Genomic DNA, 27,950 nt, shown 5'->3' on the forward strand with positions numbered 1-27,950 from the left:
CTCTTTACTCATTCTCCTTTATTCACAACTTCTCAGTGATACTCAGTGAGATCACTTTCTGTGAATAGAATTGCTTACACTAGTAATACTACTACTGAAACAAAAATATTTCTTTCCAACTCATCCTAAATAAAAGTATCTAGTTTTACACTGAAGGCCATTTACTTTTCATTTTTAAACTATCATACCAATGGTTTATGCCTTTTAAATGTATCTCAAGTTTCGGAAAGGCAAATAGTTTTCTACTTAGTATTTTCCACCAATAGATGGCAGGTGAAGCTCTAGAAATTAATTCACTTGATACAGTGTGAAATAAGAACACGTAGTTTGCACTTGTCAGCTGTAAATTCGTGCTCTCTGATATCTCTTCAGATGTGATCATAATTTAGTCCTAGCCTAATCTTGCCTTATAAACCTTAGTCCAAGTTTAGGAACAGCTATATTTTGTGTGTAAGGCCCTTATTTCTTATTTATTTTGTCCCACTCCATTAGGTGAAACTGAATTTTGCACACTGAACTGAAGTTTGTCTTTCTGTCTTGGTTGGGAAGGTATTTGTCAACAGGACATAGCAGCTGTTACATTCATTCAGGGTGTTAGGATTGAGCTTTCTGTAATGAAACAAGGAAGCTCTGCATTCATGAATCATACAGATTGTAAGCTGGAACAGAATAGCTTGAAGCTCAAGCTTTGATTTCCAGTTCCATAAAAGCTAGAAACAAGAGAGAGAGAGAGACTGGTTGCAGAAAGAGCCTGCTACTGTGATAAAACTGATTTTAACAAACCACAATGAGCATGCTCATAATGTAATACTATAATTCTTCATATATAATGCTGTATTTTAAAAAAAAAAAAACCCGCAGCTCTGAAACATAGAAGCAGGAGGGATTGAATCTTGTTTACATACGAGTCAGGTACAGTGCTTAAAGTCACAATGAAGCGGCAGGGATTTTCTTCTGCACATGATACAGTGATTTTAAGGACAGCATGTAAGGAATTGCCATCAATTAATTGTAGGATTTACTTGAAAAATGAATAGAAGCGTGCATAAACCACATGCTTTGAGGAATGCAGAGCACAAAAGGATACCTTTCCTTCTAGGCAATCTGCACTATTAGATGCGCATTATTTCTCCTGCAAAACTATTTTCTGAAATCAGTCTGCCTCACAATTGCCCTGGTGTTACTGGCAGTCTAAGTATTGAAGACTAAGTGACCATGAGAGCTTAGCTGGTTCTTGTCTGTATCACAGTAGCTCCTCCAGGCTGACTGAGTAGACAAATTTGACTGCTCTGATCCCTGCACGGCAGCCTGGATGAATTCTATTAATCCAATCCGTTCACTAATCCCTCAATTTTTACAAGTTAATTTGGTTTTGTGAGCTCCACTTCTAAGTGTAACCCTCAGCTTGTATTAAAGCTTCCACTGTACAGGCAACAGCAGCAAAGCATGGATGAAACCCAAGGCCATCAAGAAGCTTCAATGATTAGACACTGAACAACGAAGAGCCTGCAACTGAGTCAGTGACTATTAATCACTCTCTGCCAGTGATGTTACAGAAGAGAAGGGAGGATGTCTGAAACTGCTTCAAATTAACAGCTCTCTTGTGAACTGGGGAAGTCTGGCAGCATACATAGCAAACAAGATAAAAAAGTTTATTTCAGGTGTCCGATTTAGGTGCCTTAGTCTCTCTCTAGTCCAGATGACAAAGAGAAGGCAGCCGTTTTGAATGCCCCTCTGCAGGAAGCCCCCTGACCATCTAGGAACCTGAATTTCCAAGTCTACCATCTCAGGCAAATATCCCAGATTAGGCAGCATGAATGACCCCTTCAGATGTTGTACCTGTCACTGAACGTGCAACAAACGGGTGCAATTAACAAGCAACTTTCCATGAGCCAGGTCACAGCATGCAAAACTAGTACACTACCATTGACTTGACAGTAACACGATGCTAAGCTGTACATGATCTTGACCCTCAAATGACAGCACATGTTATCACAACAGAATTATTAAATAATCAAACTGGCTCACAGTTACACATTTCCCTTAGCTTGCTTTTGTTTGGAGCCTCTCCCCCTGAAGAGCAAACTTTTCATTCAAACTTCAGTTGAGAGCAGCCTGTAGCCAGTGAAACTGCAGAGAAAGGTCTGTAAACAATAACTGCTCTGTAGAGAACAAGCTGACCTTTATAGACGTTAAACAAAACAAAAAGGGTTGATTGATGCTGTGCAGTACATGCTCTCCAAAATATTAAAACCAAGAAAGTCATGCAAGGTTAGTTTATGAACATACAGTGTGATAAATTATGTCAGAAGATGGTGGGGTAGGAAAGGGGAAAGCATTACTGGGAAAAATATTTAGGGGAAAAGAAGTCTGTAACCTCAGCTGGGAAAAGTGTGTAATGCTGACTTCTTTTAAATGGAAACAAAAACCAAACCTATGTTATCTAGAGCAGGTCAGTTGCTAAAGTCCCCATGATTCATTTTTTTAAAATTCTGATTAATACAGTAAGATATAGTATCATGTTTTTTGGGGGATAAGAAATCTATTAGTAAACTCCAAAGGAAAATTACTTACAGTTTAGCCACAAACATGTTATTAATACAGAGAAGGACAATCTAACATATATAGAATCATAGAATTATTTAGGTTGGAAAAGACTCTTAAGATCATCAAGTCTGACTGTTAACCTAACACTGCCAAGTCCTCCACTAAACCATTTTCTTAAGAGCCACATCTTCAGCTCTTAAATACCTCCAGGGATGGTGACTCAATCACTTCCCTGGGCAGCCTGCTCCAGTGCTAGATAACCCTTCCAGTGAAAAAATTTTTCCTAATATGCAATCTAAATCTCTCCTGGTGCAACTTGAGGCCATTTCCTCTTGTCCTATCAGTTGTTACTTTGGCAGAGACCAACACCCACCTCGCTACAACCTCCTTTCAGATAGTTTCAGTTTCAGTCTGCCTGTGTCTTGTCAACTCAAACTACAGACAAAGGCTGCGGAATGCTGCACTTCTTTCTCTCTTTCCTTTGCTCCCTTTTAATTTCCCCTTCTCCAAGAAATGTACAGGGCAGGGGCTGGGGGGAGGTGCCAGCTTAAATACATCTCTTCCTGTCACTTTCTGGAATGTGATAGTTTCATCATCCAGCACTTCAAGGAGCTTCCAGGTAAACCTTCTCATTTCCATAGACACTCCTCAGTCTGAAATGGTATTTTCAGGTGCAAAAGCAAGTCCTTCCTTTATGGTGGATGTAGGAGCAGTAAGCACCGTATTTTCATTGCAGATGCTAAGTGCTGGAACAATTCTCCCACCAAGGAGACCTAGGGGCTCAAGGAACTAGAGGGTCACTTCAATTTCAATTTGGTGCAGTTCAGATATTCAATATCTGTGCTATAAAAGTCTTGGGGCACAAGGACTGTTCAGCTGAGCCAGGTTGAAGGGCAAAGATAAGAAGGGGTCAGCAGAAATAAGGTAGGTGCCAATAGCACTTTGATAGTAGGTGAAAAACGTTCTTATTGAACCTCTTGAAGTTACAGAAGGACCATTAAGTGCCCTCAAGGACTCTGTGAAGAAACAGTCCTACAGGCTCGAAACTGCATGAGAGAGAACAGCTAAGCAGATCTCTCTATCCTTCTAGGGCTGCTGTCCATTCCCAAACTGCAGTATATCAGTGACAATATCATCTGCTCCCTAGATCCTGCCCAGTTCCCTGCATCAAACCTGTCTTCTCATCCACAGGAGCAAGTCTCTAGGCATAGTACACCCTGTCCCCACCTCAATGTACCTCTGAAGCCAAAAAGCTATGGCTGAATAGTCACATCTCTTCTGCAAGCAGGAAGGGGCCTAGAAGGGATAAGCTTTCACTTCACCAGACTTGCAGGGGAAGCTACATCTCTGATCCAGTGGTAACAGGACACAAGTAGTTCTTTACAGACTGGTACCATACTGTCTCTGAAGCAAAACGCAGATCCCCATGGCACCCATCCAATACTGTAAACAAGGACCTAACCATGTAGGGAAAGCAATGCCCAGAATAGAAGTAGTTTAATACAAAAAATGTTTATGGCAAAAATGTAGTGCTGCCCCTGTCATGCTTTTTATATGCTTTAAACAGGGTTTCTAGAAGACAGTAAAAATGCCTTTGGACAGCAGAGGAACAATCTAGCATTAGAGCTATTTGCAATGCAGGATGACTGGAGAAAGTTAAGGATGACAGTGTGATCCTTCAAGTAATCTGCTAGGAATATGAGGTGAAAGCCTGAGATCACTGAAGTCAAGAGGCATTTTGACTTCAGTGGGACCAGTATCTCTCCTTGACTTTTAAGCACAAATACAAATAACATACCTCTAAAAAAAGCAAATAATAATCAATGTATTATAGACTCTTTTGCCTTAAAGTGAAGCAAAATACTCTGCTAATGAAACATGAAAGTGCAGGTACACATCTTTGGATTGGCTATTGGGTGAGGTCTGAGCAAAACTTGTGGGGAGAAGGAGGAAATTTCCAGACAACTCCCGAAAGCAAATCCATGTTGACATTAGGAATCTTACATTAAAGGGACAAAGAAGCTCGTGAAACCAGTGCAGCAAGGTGTAAAGATACCCAGGTAGGGGAGAGAAATGAGAAGTCATCCAACAATAAACAATTGCATTCAAAAGCTCAGTCATAATATCTGTTGATGTGGACTGATTTTCAGAGATGCTGAGCTAAGTTTGACAGATGCTCAGGATCACTGAATATCAAGGAAACTTACTTTATTCCTGTGCACTGCCCAACACACTGCATAGTATCCCATTCATTTTAGCTGCAGACAAATTATTGAAAACGTTTACATTTTCCTGGTTGCAAACTGAAACTATTTACCATAGGTGTGGCCTCTGTGAAATCCATCAGGAGGTCACCTGGCTCCAAAGCGAATGTACTTCCAGCATCTGTGGAACTCTAAAGGCAAAGAAGAAACCCAGCATTAAAAAAAAAACCAAACATTTATTTCCTATAATTCTGTTAAGTTTTGTGGGGTTTTTTTTAAATTCCATAAAGCATAGATTGACAAATGGATTTCAAATTTCACACCATGTTTTTTAAGTATTGTTGCCTGTCTTACTCAGGGAAGACAGACAACAAAATTATGCACCTTTGAAATCAAGGTAAATATTAATTTAATCCTGACCCACTGCCCCCTAACGTTGATGAAACACTATTCTTAACGTTAGCTGAGCATGCTTGAAATATTTCCTTACACAACGAGTTAAAGATAGTACTATAACTCTGCATTAAAAACTACTCCTAAATGTAAAATTACTCCATCTAAGGAATACATATTATTTGCAACTCCCTCTCACCCTTCCCGAATACTCTCCGAACTGACATAAGCTCATCTCTTTGCATGTTACCTTGCCACCAGGCGAAACCTGTGTTTGTCCTTCGGACGTCTGTGGTGTACAGGTTTTCTGTGACCCAGGAGATGCTGAAGACACCGGTGTTGATGCTGCTGCTGCTGCTGCCAGTGCTGGAGGAAGGTCATCTTCATCACTGCAGTTGATAAAAGCAAACAGATCTTCTAATTAGAAAATGTCACCGGACTTTGACCGTACTTGTGCTGGAGGAGGCACTGGAATGCTTTCTGTATGTCAGCTGTAGTGCTTTGCAGTAAAGTTTTCTTTACTCTTCCATCTGTAATGCAGCTATCTTTTCAAGTAAATTATATTTTTTAAGCTTTAAAGATTCCTCAGAAGTCAATTGGCTAGGTAACTCTCATCTACAAACTGTAATCTTATGAGTATAATGTGCAAGCAGTGTTTCTATGGAGTATGTATATACGAATAAATGAACTGATTTGATATTAATTTAATGTTTACTCTTTTCTATGGAGGCTGGCTGTATTGACAAGAACAGATCTGTTTAGATCAATCCATGGGACCGACTGCTTCATTGGCTTTAGACCAACAAGAGATTTGACAACCATTATGCAGCTAGTCTGTGCTATTGTTTTCAAACAGTTTTTTAAAGGACTTTGATCAAGTCCAAAAAGGAGCTCTATAGAAACATTCTTGTGAAGGTATCTTTCTCCTGTCTCATTTACGTTGTTTACAGAGAAAACATTTTGTTTAGAACCAGGTTGCATGCTTCCCTTAGGCTCTAGGCAGTCAAGCTGAGCTGTTTCCATCTCACCTACTGTCACCACTAAATGAAAGCCAGTAGAGAATATTGTACCTGCATTTACTTTTGTAGAGCCCCATTGACTACAAAACATTGGGGTCAGTCAGCCCTGAGACAGGATGTTTCCAGCTGCTACCTGCCATTGCATAGAGGTAAACAGAGCCACAATTTGGCCTACAAAACCTCTATTACTGGGAATGATGTGTGAAAAGGAAAGACTACAGCTTGACAGTTTCAAGAATATGGAAAAATGATAAATACAATAAATGGCACCAATTTTAACTACCAATTAGATAGTCACAGTGCAGAGACGCCTGCCACGCTAGTTTGACAGATTCTTCCAGAACAGAACTGTTCTTGGTTTAGTGCTACTTGAAGGCAGCATGCCTGGGCAGCACAGTACATCAAAACTACATGACATACAGGGTACACAGACTTATGGTGGGTTGTTTGGATGATAGCAATGTGTTTTTGTTATGATATAAAACTATGATGATTAACGTTAGCTTTTCCATGCTTCATTTTTTATTTCTTCTGGATAAGGATAGAATTCAGCACCAAAGCATGTACAATACACTGATTTTATGCTGGAAAGAAAATGCAAAAACTTTTGGACCTGTTCAATAGATGTTTTATTAATGTAACAAGCCAGAGTCGGGCTGTTGACCTAGTTAATCTTTCTTTCAGAAACATGTAGCTGACATTTTCTCAGTCCTTGTTCCCCACTCTCAGCAGGAATACATTGGCACCCTCCCCATGCTTGCTGGGTAAAGCTGCTCTGTTGTATAGAAGGAAGTAGAAAATTGTTGAGAACTTGCCAGTTCAGAAAGGCTTCTTAGTGTCTGGAAACGAAAGCTAAGGGTTAGGGTCGAGTCTTATCAGGCATTGAGCTATTAGCATGGAAGCTACAAGTCTGAGAATTTGCCTTCTTCACTGTATTCTTTTCACAATACTTCTTCACTATTTCTTTGCATTTTCCATACTTGCAGTCCAGACACAAGATAATTTAAATTGAATAGAATTTGGGTCAAAAAAAAAAAAAATCACAGCCCATATTTTTACCTGTGGAGTCTTCAGTCCTACACATGGCCAAAGGTGGTTAGATGTGTTTATGTGCACTTGATCTGCTGTTCCTCATGTCTAACACTGGACAACTAAAAATCCACATGGGGGCAAGACATGCTCAAAACTGCTTCCCCAAAACCTCACCAACTCAGATTTGAGAATTCACTCCTGAATATATAGTTTTTAAAAATATATTGTTTAAATGTTGCGTCTCTCTATGTGCGTAATAACACCATTGCCTTTTCCACTGCATAACCTTGCCTCTAGTCTCCTTTCTATCCCACTTGCCTCCCACTGCATTATTTGTGACTTTAGCTCTTGCTTTCCCAAGTTCTGCTCTTCCCAGACACTACTGAATTCTCTGTGGTACCGTAACTCTCAGTGCCCTTGGCATCCTTTCCCTTCTCTCTAGAACAACATTTCTCATTTTCATTTACCCTCTCCTCCTTTCCTCAGTGCCATTCTCAGGTGTAGGGCTGCGCGTTCAGCAGGTGCTCAGCAGCTGTCGGGGACTGGCTGACTGTTCACATACAGAAAAGGGAGTTGCTCAGTCTCTGGCCCAAAGATGTTCATTTGCCCTTTAAGAACAAGTTGGTTAAACACTTTCTCAGACAAGAATGACCTAGGAATAGCTGATTCTGCTTCAGGGATGACCCCTTGAGGTACCTATTTTCATTTTTCTATGTCCTAGTACCTATACCACTCCTTTGGTTGTCACCTTCTATTTATTGGTAAACATTCTCTCCAGCCCTAACCTAACCTACAGCAATATTTTTCACCCAAATTCTTGAAAACTGATTTCTTACTAGCCTTGCTACCTTCAATACCAACTTACTCTACTACCTTACTTTGATGGTCCCATGGGAAATTCTGTGCTTCTGCATACATAACATCACCAAGGTACCCTTACATCAAAATTGTCTACACAGCATAACCCTGTTCTCTTTGTTTGCCATGTAGCAGTACTTGAGGACCAAGTTTCACAAGCTGTTTAGGTTAAAACTTAAATAAAAAAAAAACTTTTCCAAGTGTGAGTACAAAACTGGTGACTATACCTGCAATAGAACATGAATTTCTTGCCTGTCCTTGCATATCAGTGTGCTCAAAGAACAGGATCAACCCCCATGTCCTGCTCATTACCAGCCATATGAAAAGTGTCAAATAATTGGTCCTCTCAGTGTAACAGCCTTTTCCTTTGCTGACTGCTATCTACAAGTCCCTGAATTATATAAAAATCTGAAAAATCAGATGCACCTTGAAATATGTAGGAGATTTCCTTCCCTTGGCTTGTAGAAAAAGAGCAAGTAGAAGTGATGTCTCGTTCAAGAAAAGCACACTGCTGTCTGAGCTGTGCTGGGCAGAGTGAGTGAGCAGGCTTCACTCAGGCCTCGGGAAACTGCTCCTTGCAAATGCTGCCAAGTTCCCAGTCACACATTACCTTCAGGATTAGCAGGCAGTAAGGGAAGCTGGGTTCTCTTCCCAGCTTGGGTTGTCAATTCCCATCTCCTATCTCATTTTCAAACCATACTGGTTGATGTATCATAGTAAAAGAGAGCACGTTACGTGGCCTGCTGACCAAGCTGTGGCTGTGTGTTCCCATATGTCAGCCTTGGTCTCTTGGACAAATACCAATTTGGCTAATTTTTCATATTCCACCTAGTTTCAATTTGATTCATTCTTCTATTTCTTCTTCTAAATAATTTTTCAATTTTGATGATGTAGATTACTTTCTTCCCATAACAAAAGCCAGTGTTCTCAATAGTGAGACAGAAGATAACTAAATATTTATATTTATTAGAATGCTTTTGCAGAGAAGAAAAATTTTTGCTAATATTGCTATATATTTAGTGACACTAGAATGTTAAATTGCTGGAGGGACTAACAGTTGCTATTCCAAGTGGAAAGCTTGCATATTTTTTTCTTCATTATGGTGTTGGTGTTCTTGTTCTAATAAGTTTATGCTGACATAGTCCTTTTTTTCCCCATAGCTTCTGATGGCCTTGTCTGTCCTTTCATATGAAGGACAAATCAACAAACTGATTCTACATCTCTTCAGTATCTCCCATCTCTAGAGACTCTCAAATCTGATGAATTATATGTAAATCTGACGCCAAAGCCTGATAGGCACAGACCACTCTTGTCGGGACTAAGAGCCCTAACTTTGCTGGCTGTGGGTGTAGAGGGCTCTGCGATTTCTGCGTGTGACAAAATCAAGGAGAGAGAGGGAGTGAGGGGGGGTGCACTTTCTGAGAGGGAATGGCTGACAGCATGGCTTGACCACGCAACAACTAAGGACTGTTTACCTCATTTTGCAAATAGGCTTGTCATAAAGCAGACAGAGCAGCTTACTCCAGCTTGCACAAGGTCTTTGACATTTCGTACGGAAAAGAGGTTTTCAACTCCTAACCGACAGGCTCAGCAAAAGGCAGAGGGCCTGCGATTCTGAGGGCTGGGGATAGGGATGGCAAATTCATTTCATATTAAAAGCTTAAAGATTCTCAGTGATGAAAGGAATGGTATCAGCATAAGATCATTATCATGTAATTGCACTCATGCCTTTCAGAAGGCACAGCTAAAGCAATAATTAGCATCCCCTTTCATTTTCAGCTGTAGTAGGCAAAACCATAAAGATAGTGCTATACGTTACTCACAAACTGTACTGCCTCGTTAACTTCCTCACACGAGAAACTTTAATGTCCTGCTTTTCCGTAGGGCCAGTTGATGGCGTAGTTTCAGGTCGCACTGGAGCTGGACTTCTAAAAATAACAAGAAAAATTTATGTGGCACAGTCTTTATTTAAAGTACTTCAGGCATATCAACAGAGTTCTAACTCATCAACACGTATTTATCTCGCAAAGTGGCAAGTGCCCATTGAATTTCATCCTTTTGTTCCATTTATAGTCCACAGGCCAGTGTGCATGAACAGAAAAGGATGTGCAAACTCACTCTCCTGTGCATTGCATACCATTTATAAAAGCAGCAACTGATTACAGAGTCTATGTAAGAGACCATGTGGAAATGTTACCGTTTCCAAAATACAACATTTTCATAACAGCCCAGCAATTCAGTCATGTCAGAAATATTTTTACAAAAAATATCTATAACTAAAACTATTTTATTAATTGTGAAACCTGTTCTCCTTAAAATAGTTCTAAGTTGAAATTAAACATTTTCCTTCTGAATTTGAAAGAGCAGCTCAAGGGAAATGAACTAATGGATTTGATACAAGAAAAGGACACTTGCTAGAAAAAAAGCAAAACTCAGACATGTTTCAGGTGCTCAGGAACGTGAAATATACCTGCAGAGTTCCAGCAAAAGATAGAAATGGGAATAAGGGGACCCACATGTAAGGACCTTCTCTTTAACCACTTATCAGTAGAGTTAACTAAGGTTTGGATACAAATAGCATAAACACTAAACACAGGATCTTCATGACCTTGGAAGGAAACAGTTTCAACCGTGAGCTTGAGTGGCATGAAAACATATGAATTATCTTAAATAAATTATCTTAAATACTACTCATATTTGAAGCAACACATTATGATTAAATACATCATATATGTATTAAAAATGCTATAAGCATAGTAAATATGACAAATGTTAAAGAAGTCATTTGAAAGCCTTGATTAATAATGTGTGAAATGGTATTCTGCCATCTAATCTGAAGTCGGACACTAAATTAGTACTTCAGCAGCCCTACTGATTGCTGGTGGGACTGCTAATGCACTGCCATACATTCCACAACTGGCAGAAGTGGCACAATCTTGTCTCTAATATTTTAAATTTGTGTTGAATTTTTTGAGTCTACTTACATCATATTAGTCTTCTAAAGCCATAATAAGGTAACCATATTTAATCTTCACAATTGCAGTTCCCTCTGATGCCCCTGTGGGTTTTAAGCTTCATTAACTCTATTTGATAACTTCTGAACCTGCTGTCCAGCTACAACAGAATCTACTGGGATGGCATAGCCTTCAGATTATATCTTCAGTTTTCCCATGTGATTTTAGTCTTTGGGGAGGCCACAGAGCATAAGATGGAGGGATGGGAAGTAGGAGAGTACAAAGGACGTACATACATAAATCATAAGCGCAGCTCTACTAGTTCTACTTGTCATGGAACAACTTTTGTCAATTTTTGTTCTGCTTTTTGATCCCATTAATTTCAAGAGGTCAGTACAGAGAGCAGCAAGATTCGTATCTTGCCCCTTCCCAAATGCCAATTTCAGAGTCAGTCATTTATATCTCAGATTTGCGATGAGATTAATGCAGAACAATACAGCCAGATTTTCAGACTTTTCACTGAGTTTCTTAGGATGGCAAATAAGGGGAAGATAAGGGAAGAAAAAAAAAAAAAAAAAAAAAAAAACAAAAAAAACAAAAAGAAAAAACCCAAACTATGTTTTTTTAAAATCTTGAAGTCAGTATATTTGATCTGGAAATCTGTGAACCGACATCATGATGGAAGCCTCCATCATGTTATTTTCACCAAGTCAGCCTTCAGAGTCGATGGCTGCTCTAGCTATTCTTTTTTTTAGACACCTTGTGCTAAACCAAAGGTAGCTTTTGACAACTGAAAAAAATTACCAGTTCAATTTACCCAAAGTGATTTTCAGTTCAAGTTCTGATATAAGTAGGATAAATATATTAAGATCTGTTTAATGACTGGATCTGATGGTCAAATCCTCAAGGGATCTGAATGTGTGTAATGCCATCTTTTGCAGATCAAGCCTTCAGAAATACATTAACTGAAATTCTTTCTCTGAATAAGCAGTTCCCACAATTCTCCAATACCTTTCTAAGACAGTAGTTACAAGTTTTAAACCTTTTCATCAACTCAGGGAAAGCAGGAACAAAAGTAGTGGTATCAACTACACATTAATTGAAAAATGTTTACTCAAAAAGATAATAACAAATGCACTAATACTAGCAAGGGGCTCAGGAAACAGCACACTGTGGAATAGCAAAACTGGTAGTAAATCTATTTCCAGTTAATGGCTACTTCAAATTCAAATGAAAATTTGAAATTATAATTTCAGTTCCTTTAATTTTACAAAGCCTATATATCTCCTTTTGATTCTCATGGTTTGCAATTTTTTTTTTTTAAAAGGGAAGGAATTGGGACTTTCAAAGCAGTTATTTCAATTGCCAAAATCAATTTTTTGTTTGAAAAGATATTGTGCAATTTTGTAACTAAAGCAGTTTGTAATGCTTTCAAAGCAAGTTATGAAACTGATTTGTATATATGAAATGTTTTAAAGTTCTAAGTTTGAATTCATCTCGAAAAAAGTTTCACATGAAAAATTTCACTCAACTGTGATTAAAAGTGTTCGAAAAACAAAGAGGACCTACTCTTTAACCCAACGAATAGATGAAAAACTTTCTGTCTTCCTTTTAATGTTGCAAATTTTCAAGTGAACAATAAAAAAAAAGCCAAAATACTGTACCAGTAGACACATTTAATCCTATTGCAGTGATTGTAACTGCTCAGATAAACTTTGCTTGTATTTTGTTTCCTGTCAGTAAAGTATCCCAGTCACTTTTTTGCAGAAGCAATACAATTTCAAGAAAAAAAAATTCTTTCCCTTTATCATAAAATTTTCCTATCATTTTGATTAGAGCCTGGATGCAGTGACTATCTTTCACCTGATACTTATCAGGCCTCTGGGAGAAACACAAGCACTGTTTAATCCCACATTTCGAGAAGCTGTAGGTTATATAAGGTATAAATTGAAGCTACCTCTGAATGAAAAGGAGCAGTGGCAATGCCTCTACCCAAAGAGGCTGACTGAATCAAGTCTACTGTAAGGATGACATGAAATGTTAGACTAGTCCTAGCAACTGCAGAGCTGGATTTTTGCTCTCATTAAAACCTTGCTAGGTTAGCGCCCCTTCCTCACCAACCTAAAAAATCCATGACAGCTCCTGTTTCATCTCCAAGCACTCTTCCTCAGTCTGAACATGCTCAAAGCTGTTGCTACTCTCACTTCAGCAACCAGATGAAAGAAGTGCTCAGCTTGATCTACTCAGAGCCTGATCTGTATTTTTAAAATGGGAGGCTTTTAATCTCACACAAACTCTTAAAATGATCTCATTGATATTCCTGAAAATGAAGCAACCATAAAGCAGAATAACTTCTATTGTTATCTTTTGAATTCTACAGCCAGAATATATTATCTCATATAGAAAGATAAGATTATTGAATAAAAACCTTGCAATTGGTTTGGCTATTTAAATAGTCATTATGTGCAGATATCACCATTTGTAGTTCATAGTCCTACATGTAGTAACTTATGTGAGCGTGAATAAAACTGAAGTGTTGAAGGATCAGTAGGACTCAGACTTCAAAAAAAAAGAAACAGAAAACGTGCAGTCATGCAGTGTACTACAGTTCCTTTATAAGGTTCCATTTCAATGTCATTAATTCATAAGAAACCTTTTTCTTGTAACAGCATCCAGCCACCACAGCATAAAAAATAAGGTACTGAGCCAAGACAGAATTACCTAATGACCTGGCACCTTACACAAAAATCTGTCACTTCTTGGTGAGAATGACAGTAACAGCCACAAATGTCAGCATGCAGTGGCAGGTCCTCAGAAACTGCCTGTGCGCTGAGAGCCCCACCACACTCCTGAGCAGCAGCCAGTATGCTCTTCTGAAGCAGTGTCAGCCCATGTCACAAGCCTGCACAGAAACATAAGCAACTCCTAGAGAGAGATCCCACCTGAAAACAAAGACATTTGTTTTGTTTTCAGAGTAGCAGCCAAAAGGGCTGCTGAAACCAAAACTGCTCACAAAAAAAAACGTTTGCACTCTGGAACATTTCAAATGACCACAGATGTCCACTGATTTAACCTGAAACTTCCCTGGAGACATGAAGGGGAGAAACTCTTCAGTAGGGCCTGTTGCAATAGGACGAGGGGTAGTGGTTTTAAAATAGAGGGAGATAGCTTCAGATTAGTTATTAGGAAAAATTTTTTTACACTGAGGGTTGTAGGACACTGGAACAGGTTGCCCAGAGATGTGGTGGATGCCCCATCCCTGGAAACATTAAAGGCCAGGTTGGACAGGGCTCTGAGCAACCTGATCTGGTTGGGGATGTCCCTGCTCCTTGCAGGGGGGTTGGACTAGATGACCTTTGAAGGTCCCTTCCAACTCTAACCGTTCTATGATTCTAGGATGTAGGTGCTTGTGCTGAGGGACTCGGGGGGTCCCACCCTGGCTCACCCGTAACGGGGACACTCACTTTGCAGGGCTGGGGCTATGCTGCTGCCCGCACCATCCCTTTGCATACCGTGGCTCCCACAGACCAACATGCCTCCCTCATCCCCTGCTAAGGTGTCTTTGGGCAGACCTCTGTACTTGTTTGAAATGTGGCAAGTAGGCCATGTGGGAGCAAACGATTGCGTGCCTAGTAAGCTGAAAGGGATAAAACAACTTCTCTTTCCCTGGAAGATCCAGTTTAGAATTTCAAAGCCTGCTGGGGAAACTCGCTTTCTGTGTTTGTCTTTAACTGGTTTTAACCTCTTTGGTTCTGTCTATGCCTTTTTTTTGCCATCTGGAACAATCTCTCCCTCCATGCTTCCAGTCTAAGGCCAAGAGGTAGAGGCTAAAAGCTCCATGATTTACAAGGATACAGCCATTTGCATGAAGGTTGACCTGTCTTCAGGTGCTGACTCTTGGAAAAAAAAAGTAAAACACTGGCTGATTTTTGGCTTCAGAACTCCCTTTAAGTGGGAATACAGTAGTGAAACCTTGTGGAGAAAAAGCCAGGAAGAAAGAAAAAATATTTGATAGATGCATTTTCTTGAGCATCAAAGACACAGGCTAACAAGCTAAGCAAACACACACAAATAAGTAAATATTTTCTCAGTCTGTGCTGTAAGGGTTTCACACTTTTATTTCTTTTCCAAAGTTATTGCCTTCTGGAGCTAAGAAACAATAATATGTGCTTTTTCACTCTGATACAGTAGTTTTTCTCAGAAGATAGGTTAGCTCTCCAAAAGGTTATTTGGACTTTTGAAAGCTATTGTGAGTATCAAAGTTTCTGAATAAAGACTTTTCCTTTTATTTTATTTTTTTTTTTTTTAAACTGAGATTGTATATAGATTGCAGATGTACAACAAAGCTCCTTGCTACAGAGCAGCAGCCTGACCTCAAAACAGCTTACGGGCTTTCCTTAACCTTCTGAATTGAGTTCTGTTCCTTTTTAAAAAAAAAAAATTCCCTCTCCTCACTTGTCCTTGTAATGAAAATGTATCTGCTGTCTAGACAAAAATGTGATGCTCCTGCGGTCCAACAGATAGATACAGAAACTGTTCTCTTCCCCCAGCTCAGAGTAATGTTGCAGGTCAAAGCCCACTATCTAAGGTCAAACTGAGCTACAAATACTACCTTTCCACAGAGCAACCAGGACAGCCATTATAAACACTGTGGTTTCCAAAGAGCCTAGGTGCAGTTCAAGGGACACAGCCAAAGAAATACAACTCGAGTTGGGTATTTCATCGGCTGACCTCATCTGAAAGGTCTGAGTACTGCTCCTTTCTCTGGTTCGGAGATTAATAACACAATTGCAAACAATTCATCAGCATCTGACTTCAGGCAACAGGTCAAAGAGTTCTGTAATACCCAGAATGAAGTAAAAAAACATACCTAGGTGCCCTATCTGCAATCTTTAATGCAGACTGGCATGCAAAGGCTATTCAAGAGTTCAGCCTGAAGTTAGGACTTTGGTGCAGAAACTACTGGGTGAGGTTTCTGGAAAAAGTCGTAGTAGCAGACCTATTAACCTGTCCACTGGATTGAGGCCAGGCTGATGTGTATTTAGCTATTCAGTTTGGTTTTGAAAATGCAGGCTGAAATTTTTCTGTTGGAGAACGAATGATTTTTATTTTTGAGGATGAAGACTGAAGGAAAAAGCAGCTTTTTAAAAGCAATTAATATTTATTAGGAAGAAGTCAACTAGTCAATTAGACAATGTTTTTATTTTTCCTATAATATTTCAAAATACATGTAAAAGGAGATATTTAAGTGTTATATTTCAGACTTTGCATCATAGAGTTAAGTCCGTTCTGATTCTAAGAAAACACAATCTGCTTGAAATCACCAAAGTTCATCTCAGGTAAAACCAAACACATAATTTTTGATCAGCTTCAATTCTGTCCTGCCTAGAAGTTCTTTTATATATGTCTATTTTTCTAGGGAACCAAAGTCTTTGACTTGAGGAAACAAGCTGTCCATAATGTGGTGACATGCCTATTCTTAGCCCAAATGTCAATGTGGACATCTCCTACTACAGATGGCATCCTACTGGATGCCTGGTCCAAAAATTCAGCTCTGTGATGCTTAGAAACTACCTACCTAGAAATTGTCCATGGATAAGGCCCCAGACTTGAAGATCTGGTGTCAGTTTGCAGTCTTTGTAAGAACTGCTGTAAGATACAGTGTCCAAGAGAGCTTTGTGGGCCACAGTCATCTCTATCAATTGGAATTTCTAAATAAAAATCAATTCATGTGCCTTGAAACCTTGAGCAGCTGTTAAACAGCTGTACAATAAATTCCACCTCTCTGAGAACACTACCACCACTTCACAACCCTAGCTTTCCTTGCAAAAAATGAAAGTTGTTTTCTTTTCTTAAAAAATGTTGTCTTGAGTTATGGTTCTGAAGCGTCCTAGGTCAATGTTAGTGCTAGAAAATGTCAATGCACAGAGTACATGTTGTTGGATAAGCTAGAACAAATTCCCCGTGCACGTGCCTATATGCTGTTGTAAAGCTACCCTGACAAGATGGATACTGAGGTGTTAGTTTCAGATCCAAAATGTGTACAGATGAGGCAAATAACTGTACACTTTGCACCTCGCTCATACGATTATATCCTGAAAGCATCTGCAGAGACCCAAAGTTCTCTGAAAAAAATGGTTGAGATTCACACTGTACCAGGTACTTCAGCAGGTTGTTAGTTCAGATACCAAGAGATAATAATTCAAATATTAATATAGTCTGTGCAGGTGAGAAAAGAAAGGGAAAAGCACAATAATGCAGACATTACATTGAGTGACACTCCTCACTTGGTGACACATGAAAGTTATATGTAAGTAGTGTCATCACTTCGGTCATAAAAGGTGCAGGACATATTCCCATTAATTGAAAAGCAGTCAAACTCAAAGCCTAGTGTACATCAGATGCATGAGCCACAGCAGGGGAATCTCATTCTGACAATTTGTATGAGCAAAGATCACCCTGCAGTGGGCATTCAGAAGAGTGCCTGTGATTACTTCTCCTGATTCATCTGTACCCTGTATAACTTGATATGACTTAATATTTTCCACCCTTCTTTTCTGGTGTGCAGCATTATCAGGCGCTGTGAGATAACACTTAATTTTACATTACGTGTTGGGCAGCTCCTAATGTAATTAGTCTTAATGTAATAGCATAATTTGGTTTTGGATGGGAAGATTTACAAAGAAAATTAGAATAAATGAATGCACAAAACACCAGCTGGTGCTTATACCTACTCCCACATAAGAAGAATATTTCTATTTGCAATCCTATGAAAGATGAGATAATTTGGATAACAAGGATCAACAAAGGGAGATGCAGCACTTGGTCTAAGCAGAAAGAAATCTGCAGACAAATCCTGAACCACGCAGGATGTAAAGCATGCCAAAGCTGGCAGCAATACAAAAGCATGTTATAAAGAAAAATAAATATTGCAGTCCATAAATGTATCACATGGTGCACAAGAGCAAGTGGCAACAGTGACAAGAACAGGAATAACTGACCAGCCAACTTGAGGGCTTCAGCAGAAAAGGGCTCTACACTGACACTTGGGCACCTGCCTCAGAACTGCAGCAGGCTGTACTAGATGACCTCCAGACTCTTCCAATCAACAGTTCCATAATTCTACAGTAAATAACTAAAATGTCTCAGAAACAATGTCGATTACTATTTCAATTTTTCAAAACATAACCTCAAAAGAGTGTATCTAACTTTTTAAACATCTGGATAGTCTTGTGTGTGTAACAGTAAACAGCTACTCACAGAATGAAGACTAACATTTAGCCAATGATGAAGAAGGTGTTAGTATTTACATGTACCAGCTCTTGAAGACCTTCAGCCAGATCACCCTAATCATATATGTATCATGTCTAAACTTTCCTGGGCTCCAAGTGACCATGAAGAAAAAAAGTACATTATCAGCAAATCCAATAAATGCCAGATAATTCCTGTCTTACAAATTTTATTGCCGTTGCTTACCAAACCTTCTTTAACTTTAGGCTTTCTCGCTAACATTTCTACTGTCTGACTTGTCCCAAGATGAAACTTTTGCTTGGTAAACAGGCTATGCCTGAGAACAACCAGCAGTTCCTCATATCTGTACCAATGTGGTCTAATTCTTCACTAACTGGAATTCCTGAAGCTGGTGTAGCAGAGTTACACCAGGGATTACATTCAGCCATATTTGAAGAAGAGAATAAAATAAGAATTATGTAGACCTTTGTATTAAATATAGCCAAATTCTGTGTGTGAGAATCTGTGTGCACATGCACACACATAGACACACTATAGGCTTACCCAGGTGGTCATAGCCAGAGAGAAAACAGATACTTCAAAGAGTTTTCAGGAAAGGTTTGTGTGTAGGCATTGTGGAAGATGTACAGATGATGCTTCTGTCTGGCAAAGCTATGAATAAGGAGAGGAATAATGGGAGGAACTGTCTTGATGGGGTTCTGTGGTTAGCCATATTTGTTACATTTAACAAATGAAGCAGTCTGGCAATTAGGTGGAAAATTTCTGGAAGGAAAGTTCAAGAGGTTATCTTTCTAGCAGCCCATCCTTTTACTAAGAAATGGGTGAGGTTTATAAAAAGGTGAAGAGGTGACTATGTGACTCACATTCGCTTGGTATGCTGCAGGAGGGAAACCACTGCATCCCTGATCACTAGACAGGCAGGAACTCTGATCAAGAGGACAGTGTGACCAGAGGTAATAACAAACCGGGTGACTACATTTTCTTTTTTTTTTTTTATTTTCTACAATAATTTCTACTTCCTTCATTATACAAATGTGCTAGCAGACAGTCTGGACCCTGATCTCTCAAGGCTAAAAGAATCAAATAAAAAAATACCAGTTGGAGGCAGGTTATGAAAGTATTACCAAAACTACACATAAGAACATGCAGTAATCTGAATCTTGAATTAAATTAGATATCTAATCAGTGAATTCTCCCTGAACACTTATCCACCAACACTTCCATCTGGACACTGAGTTTGATACCTGGGTGGCAAGGAAGTTTCCAACAGACAGGGAAATATCCCTGTTACTTCCTCATAATCCCTTCTTGCCCATTTGGCACCATAACAGTTCCTCCTCTTACAACACTAAAGAAGAAAATGTTCTGTTAGAAAGCCTTTTCTAGCTCTAGTGGAAGATGAATTCCTCTTGTTGGTTATAAAAGGGACTGACATGGTCACTACCTCCCTTGCAGACTTGAGCCCCACATCCCAAAAGAAGTACTGTTAAAAACCATTGCAAAAGGACTGGGATTGTAAATTCCAAACTAGACTAATGTTCACACAAACATATTTTTACTACATATCTTAACAGAGCATGTCTCACTATGCAAGGTGGTAACTGCAAACTAACTGTATCTCTTCTTGATTCAATACAGGCAGTATAAAAAAAAAAACAAACAAAATAAAGCAAAAACATAAATAACACAATTTTCCACGTATTTCTTCTTCCATAAACCAATGTTATGTTCTGCCTGGTCCAAAATGCTTATGCTCTAGCTATATAGCTGGGCTGTACTTCTCTGTATGTATTACTTGGACGTTGCTGAAAATGTATGTGCTTTCAAGTCTCTTACAACTGAGCTGTAATAAAGACACATCAAACTCTTCTTGGTAGGACTCCTGTGTCTTATTAAGATAACTTGTGGCTCTCCCATTTAACCCACTTTTGAAATTCCCCTCCTGTTGGGTGTTCTCATTTGATTTTGTTCAGCTGACAGCTGAACAGCTCTGTCGTGCAGGCTGGATGGATCCAGATGAGGCAACCGTACAACTTCCCCTACCACCACTGTCCAGATCTGCCGCTCTGCCAGGGGTTATCAGTAAAGCAGCAGGGTCAGCAAGGGGAATGTACGGCTGTGTCCCAATTCAGAGTGCACTATATCAGTCTTAACTGCGGAATAAGGAGAGTGTAAGCTAGGACACCGCAGCATGTAGTGGGTTACAGAGCCACCAGCCTTTTCCTCACTGAATGTGGGAACTAGCACTTGAAATAGTCTGGGAGAAAAAAAAAAATCCTACCCAGAGGAGAGAAAGCTATAGAGAGACACAGCACTGCTCTCCAAAAACAGGGAGGAGAGAAGACTGTACTCTTTCGTGTTCCCACATCTTCCTGCAGCTCAGTCTGACATGTACAGGTTAGCTATTAGCAGGAAGATGAGGAGATAAATGTGCTCTTCCAGCCTGTGCACCAAATGACAGTGCAAATTTCACAAGCTTTCCCCTCCTGAAAGCTGACAAAATAGTGCAATTTCCTCTTCAGCTGTGGGTTTCTCCCTCACATTTCAAATGACTTAGATATAGAAGGATCCACAGTTTGCCAACAGAGACAGAAAACAGGTGAACAAACTGACTGGTACGTGATGACTTTGCATAAGCGCAACATTATTCCGAGGCCATGCCCAATGAAATGACTGGAGAGCTGCTTGTAGCAAAAGTGGCTATACCACACATACATATGAGTAATTACTAGTTGAACCAGAACTAATTCTACAAAGAGCTATAGCAATTGTTAGCCAAATTAAGTCTGCTGTGGCAGATGCTAAAATAATTGCTCAGGGGGATTACAGGCTGTATCCAAGCAGTTAATTCATTAGAAGTGGGATCTTCAGAGTGGCAATGGATGAGCAGACAAAATAGTAGCAAAGAGAGCACTGTTCTTTAATCAAACAAGCACTACTGCCCTCCTTCCTCACCTTCTATTTTCCTATCTGTATGAACAATTCATGCTTCAGTTAATGATCAAAACTGCATATGTTTGCTTACTAGCTAGCCTGAACAAATTTTCCAATGTCTTGGGTTTGGGAAAAACAGAGCATTTTGCTAGTGCATTGTACAGTCATCAGGAATCAAATACATGAAGTCACTCTCCCTGCCATAAATCCCCTACATTAAAAGAGTGGAGTATTGTTAAATAGCTGTGACAGATGCTGGTTTCAACTGGCACGATATTTCAGGAAACCGACATTCCTCAAACATTCACGCAGGTGTTGTCTACAGGAATGTCTGCACAGTTGCTTGCAGGAATAAAAATTATATTCCACAGGGAGGGCTTTTTCTGAAAGGACACGTGTGTATTTCTCAACTAAAGACAAAAACTCCCAGGTGACTTGTCTGACCAGTATGAACGAACCCTTGGCTCTACTCAGCTGCAATTCCTAGCAGAGCAAAGGCTCATTTATGTCCATCCAAGTCCACAAAATAGAGGTTATAGAGGATGATATTGGCAAATAGGTCACACACTGGCTGTCTGCAAGGGTGCATATGTCTCTGCAGAAAGGGAAGCCACTTGAAGGAGAAAGAGAATTGGTTAGACACTGAATTTATTTTGCATTATTCTCTGAGTTTTGAATGCAGGCTGTTAAAATTGGTCTATCCCTGAGCATTGATTACTTGTGTATTTGCATCTCCAGGACACAGACATAAAGCAATAAAACAATATCATTTCATTTAGCACAACTGACTGTAGAGGAAACAATGCTTGACATAAATCAGATAAAAATAAATATTAGACAAATATACACCAGACTGCTGCATATTGAGAACTCCGAAGTGGCTTTTATGGGTTTATAAGTTTGGATGTGTGCAAAAGAAAACAGTAAAATTAGCTTTGCAGCCAGGTTGCCATCCTTATCCATGCTGCATAGTACTTCACAAAGCACACAGTTCATTTACAGCTCAGCATGATGAAGAAGGCGAGAATCTATTAGAAAATGTGAGATAGAATGGCTTTTCTACAGATGTTATGCATAAGTTCAGCAAAGGCAAGTAAGGAAAACAGATCTTTAGCCACATTCCAAATCACACAAAGATTTACAAACCAGGTTCTCCCGAACTGCTTCTGGAAGTGACAGCAACCCAACAAAGGGTGTTGTGGCTAAGACAATACATGAAACCCATTTCTATTAAACAAAGAAATAGGTCACTGCTAACATATGTGATGAATTTGTAGAGGTCTAAAAGGGGTAATGGCACAGGAGAAAAGTGGGTGATTATAAATATTAAGTAGACTTTGCAGACTCTTGGACAAACAAGTGGGAAAATCACAGCCTGCCAGGCTAGATGTTACAGCTCTGCAGGGTATTCCAATATAAGAGACATGAGGGGAACTGGGAATCATAGCTGTACTGCAAGCAAGCCAGGAACTGCTAGGGAAAGCAATAGCATCACCTCTCATGTCTCCTCCCGCTTCAGCACCACTAACCATCCTCAGTGTTCTTCTCTAGGCAGCTGCTTTCACTAAGCAAACGTAGGAGCTCTGCTAGTCCAGTCTGATCAGAAAGCAACTTTTTTAATTCAATGATGTTTTTTGAAGACTATTGCTGATTTATCAACTTATAGGAAAGAGACACTTTTGAAAAAAAAAAGGGTTAACATATTTTCACAACTATAAGTCTTTTTGAGTTCAGAATGACTTAATTTGTCAAACATAATTCATTACCCTCTCATCCAGCCTTTTCTATAAGATGCTTAAATGTCTGCTGTCAGTTGCAAGTCACCACCAGAAAGTTATGAAATAAAATCGTGAGATGACTAGTGCTTTAGTAGATATGTATATTACATATGCATAGACATATATATATATAGCATATACACTAGCATAATTAGCTGATTAACAGGCAGTGTGATTGCCATGCTTTAAATCCATATTTTTTTTTCATCTAACTCTTCTCTCAGATTTGGACGCTGAAGATGTCCATGTTGTCCTCCTCTCTAATCATCCACTGAAAGACAGCATACTGCCATTCAAACAACATTTGCAATTGATATGCCTCTTCAAAATGGCCACCCCAAAAAAGGTATACTACTATTCACTATCAACAGAATAAAAGTACAATCCAAAGTAGTCAGTATTGCCTGCATATGAGCCATTTTTCTGAAGGCCTGTATACCAAATGCTTTTTCTTCTGGAAAAACAAAACAAAACAAAACAAAACAAACAAAAAAAAAACAAAACCAAAAACCAAACCCAAAAAACTTGCACAAATCAGAAAAACACAAGGATATTCCAGTTTGGACACCTAGCACACTTCTGATACAAAAGTTATGAAAACTGACTTATTTTTTGTATAAGCTTTTCTAAGTTTGCCACTAGACCTGATTTTTTACCTTGAGCTTTTATCAATTGTTTACGTATATACACTTGGTCTGATTTTTAAAGCTAAGCTTTTACTAATTCTTCAACTGTATCTGATATATGTGTATAAAATAAGCAAACTTCTGACAGACACCTTCTCCTCGGGTCATTGCTTGGTCAACTTTACACAGCAACTTAGAGATGAGCAAACACCTGTTTGAGATAACGTTTGGAAAATGCCTCACTATGTCATGCATTTATTTGATGTTTTCCCTACGGACAAGAAGCAACAGACCTTACATTAGGGTCCTGCAGGCTGGAGGCCTTACTGGGATTTACAAAAGAGGTCTCTTCTTTCACAGCCTGTTAAAAGAAGGAGCCAAAGTTTAGTACAACATCCGTACACTTATGAAAATACATCTGTTTATTAAAAAAATATTCCTGTAAGCACTCCAGAAAACTGTCATATTCAGAGTGTCTACTCTGCCCAGATTTAATAAGGCACAGTAATTATTTTTCATCTCCTACAGTTTAGATTCACTGTGATGAGCTATAATGTACGATGTGCAGAGCAACAGTGTTAGAAAGAGACTGGATAGGGTCAAAGGAGAAGAAAGAAACACTAATATTTATGGTTCCTCCAGAAAGCATTTGAGGAGAAAGAATAAAAAACAACTCTGGCAAACATATTTTAGTTAAATTGTTCTTTTAACTGGAGTAGAATCAATATTTATGTAGCTCAATCAAAACAATGGTGACAATTTTTCATTCAGTCTTTGAAAATTTATTTGAAAAATGGGATCCCCTACATATAATCACACTGTTCACGCAGTTCACAGAAAATCTCACCCACTGCTGCTCTCTGCTAAATTACAGAGTCCTGTTTCTCACATACTGTTTGTCTATAGAGTTGAAAATACTGATACTGCAAAATGACTTACATGAAAATTGCTTGATTACTGAGGAAACGCCCAATTCGGGCAGGTGTTGGTAGATTACACTCTTCAACTGAGATGCAGTCCATGTGTAAATGGACTGCATCCATGTGTAAATGCCAGTGTTGGCGCAACACCGCATCTCTCTACGGAAACTACTGGCTGAAGGCACAAGAGTATCTCCAAATCAGCAATGGACTTGGCGTGCTCTGACATTTCCCTTCTGCTAAATGGATAGAAGGGAACTGATACGGGCCTGTGACAGACTGATTTTTCAGTGTTCAATATCTGAACCATAATAGCTTGAGGCCATCGGTCCAGTTTAAATTGAATTAAATGTGTCAGTCTCATTCTCTTCAAAAGGGATGAGACAGGTTCCTTCAAATCCTTCAAATCCAAATCAAAGGATTTCACAGGCATGTAAAAATATTGTAAATTTGATGTGAGGGCTTCCATTCAACACAAATTGACATATTCCATTTGAGGGCACTCATAAGAAAAATTAAAAAATGAAAGTTGAGTAGGGATGCTCAGTGTTTGGGGAAATTGCCCAAGTTGTAATAGTTTTAGATTAATTTCCCCATTCTGACAGAGAGAATAAAATGCCCACTGCCACTTCCCAGGTCATTATTTACCAGAACATCAGCCCTGGTGGGAAGAGACTGTTCCAGCTTGTACACATAATTAACTGTATGGGCAATTAAACTGGAACCACTGAGAGCCTGGCAGAATGTGAACTCTGTCCTGGGCCTACTCCAGCCCAGGCAAGTAGCTGAGGTGATGGGTTAGGGAGCATTTTGAGCTAAGTCCCTCGTAACCCTTCCTGTTAAGAGTTGCTGCAACTTGTATATTGATACCAAAACCATCGACAGCAGAGAGGGACCCTCTGAACCACATCAGCAGGTTTGTCAGTCTCCTAGGGGGGCAGGTTACATAGAGGAAGTTCACAGCTGGTTTACCCAGAGGAGAAGAAGATTAACAGTAGTACTGGAGAAGCTCCACCCCAACATAGCTCTCTTATGTATTTGGGTTTAATTTCCCTCAGCCAGAGGTTTCCTTAGTCCTGGGCAAATGCTCTAAACATTAAGCAATCAGATAAAAATGGGACATAATCACACCATCACCACCATTGTAACTCAGTTACCAAATGTTTTGCAGCTAAAGGTTTTCAGTGGACTAGCATCACACCACAGATAATTTCAGGGCTAAGAGGGCAATTTTAAAATTTTAATAAACTCATAACTTTAAAAAATTTAGCTCAGCTCTAGAAAACTTTTTTTTTTACTGGTCTTCTAGTAGCTCTGTCTAGCATAATGTTTGTTCAAAATCTAATGCTTTCTTGAAAGGAAAAATTTTTTTTAAGGAACTGAGAGAAAGCATTGAAAATCATTCTTTGTTGGCACAGATGAACACTGAAGTAATATTTCTTTGTTCTACAGAAATTGTAATGCTTTTTATAAAGCTGTTTGGTTTCTGAAAGCTGTAAACATGAATCCAGCTGTCAGAAACTTAATACACAGTCTCTTCTTCCACGCTGACGTCTTAACAACATTTTATTGTTAAGCCTGACAAGCTAGCTGCTTATTATATGTCAAATTGGCTACTTTTTAAAACCATAAATTCTACTTTATTCCAATTTCACCATATTAATTGAGCTGCATTTTGAGACACACTTGAACATAACAATAGAAAATAGAATATGGAGATCAAGGATGCAATGCAGGGGCTGTGACCAGGAATGAAATTATTAAAATTCCACCTACTTAAACACTGTAAGCCACGGATATCATTAGCCAGTTGAAAGGGCTTCACTGTATTAGCCCCTAATAGCTGACACTTGGTTTCTTCTCAGCTCTGTGACTACATTACCACTCTCTTTTGCCTTCTCTGCATTGGAATGCTAAGCCTGCATCTCAAGAAGTGGTGTATTCCTAACTGGTATGATTAGCCTCCTGAGGAACTTATCTTGGTATTAATTTTCTCCATTATTACTCATGCTTTAAAGAACAGACTCCTGTACCCACAGGTAAGTACTGCAGACCAGTGAGCAAGTAATCCCACTCTAAACTGAAGGGAGAGAGGGAGCACGTACAGAAATTGAGAAGCCAGGATTTGGGTTTCCACAGCAGGATGCCCTTCATCAGCAGAGCAAGGGAGCTTAGCCAAAGCAAGCAGGAGGTGTCTGGTGGGGAAATGTATATGGAGAGCCGGGCAGAGGCTCTGTCACCCACAGAAAGCTCAAGCACTGAGCTGTGTAAGAAAGACAGAGGCAGCAGCATGGAGCTGCTCAGACCTCCTTAACTAAGGCAGATTCTCCCCTCATCCAGAGGCTGCTGCTCTGAGAGGGAGTGGTTTCAGGGCATAGCAGACCTGGAAACTTCATTTATACAGAAGCAGATTCATTTAATTACCCAGAGAGAAACAAGTTGTCTTTTCTGGCTACCAGACTACAAAACAAACAAAATTAAAGGTCTATTCATATAATCCATCCACACAATGCCATTCTCTTTTCTTATCTGCACTGGGCCCATAGTAAAAGAAAAAAAATATTAATGTTCCAATTTCATATGCCATTAACTTTCTACATAGTGTTAGAAACAAAGGTAAAGCATTACTTTATCATACTAGAGACAAGAAATATGCCTAGACAGGAATGCCACTGTACAGGCTCTCTTCATAGATGATTGCAAAGAAATCCTAGTTTCACCAAAAGATAAAAGCAGGAGGAAAGCATCTAAGTAATACCAAATTTTGCCCACTACTGCTGTCCTGGTAGCCAGTCCCTTTGGAGTCTTACAGAAAGGAACTGATGTACCAAGGATGCCACATCAGACTCTGCTGAGCTTTCCAGCAGGAGTGGGAATGCTCTCTGGCCTGTGGGAGCAACTCCATGTATGAATTCATAAGCTCCAGTGGCTGGATTTGCCTAGTGAACAGCAGCTCCTTCTATTTTCTTCTGAAGGAAGAGTTAGATTCAGGAGGATGGGGAACAGGAACTTGAAATGGGAACTGGTTGCACTGGGCACGTACAAGTGGGAGAACACAGGAAAGACACAACTTTGGCTGCAGCCTTCTGTGCTTCTGCACAGATGACTAATTCTGGCTGGGACTGTGGGCTGGTGAGCCTCCAGCGGGGGGACTGGGCAAGGCAGGCTGTGTTCTTCAAATCTGAAGCAAGCACCTTGGGGAGCTAGTGCTCTCTGTAACTCTCCTCCACTAAAAGAGGTGTCGCTGTGGGTCTCACCCCATCTTATCCACAATAGGAATATCTTGAGTCAGCAAAAAAGACTGTATGAAGAATCTGCTCACTGCAGCCAAGGGGGGATGACAGGTTGTCATCTGAGAAAGATAAGGGTCTGGAAGGCGCATATGAAACATGTGATGTCTCTTATTTAGCAATTTCACAAAGCTCCTAGTTACA

At 39.5% G+C, this 27,950-nt stretch overlaps 1 protein-coding gene across 1 annotated transcript in view; it reads right to left on the reverse strand.

Annotated features, from left to right (window-relative positions):
- Window positions 1-27,950, reverse strand: part of EPB41L4B (erythrocyte membrane protein band 4.1 like 4B) — a 186,642-nt gene that overhangs the window by 26,142 nt on the left and 132,550 nt on the right. Inside the window, exons 19-22 of the mRNA XM_086740445.1 lie at window positions 23,890-23,957; window positions 9,877-9,981; window positions 5,395-5,533; window positions 4,865-4,942 (exon numbers count right to left, since the gene is read on the reverse strand). Of these exons, the coding sequence (XP_086596571.1) occupies window positions 4,865-4,942; window positions 5,395-5,533; window positions 9,877-9,981; window positions 23,890-23,957 (390 nt within the window). The remainder of the gene's footprint in view (window positions 1-4,864; window positions 4,943-5,394; window positions 5,534-9,876; window positions 9,982-23,889; window positions 23,958-27,950) is intronic.

This window comes from Chlamydotis macqueenii, chromosome 2, assembly GCF_036417535.1.
Source record: "Chlamydotis macqueenii isolate bChlMac1 chromosome 2, bChlMac1.mat, whole genome shotgun sequence".
NCBI lineage: Eukaryota > Metazoa > Chordata > Aves > Otidiformes > Otididae > Chlamydotis > Chlamydotis macqueenii.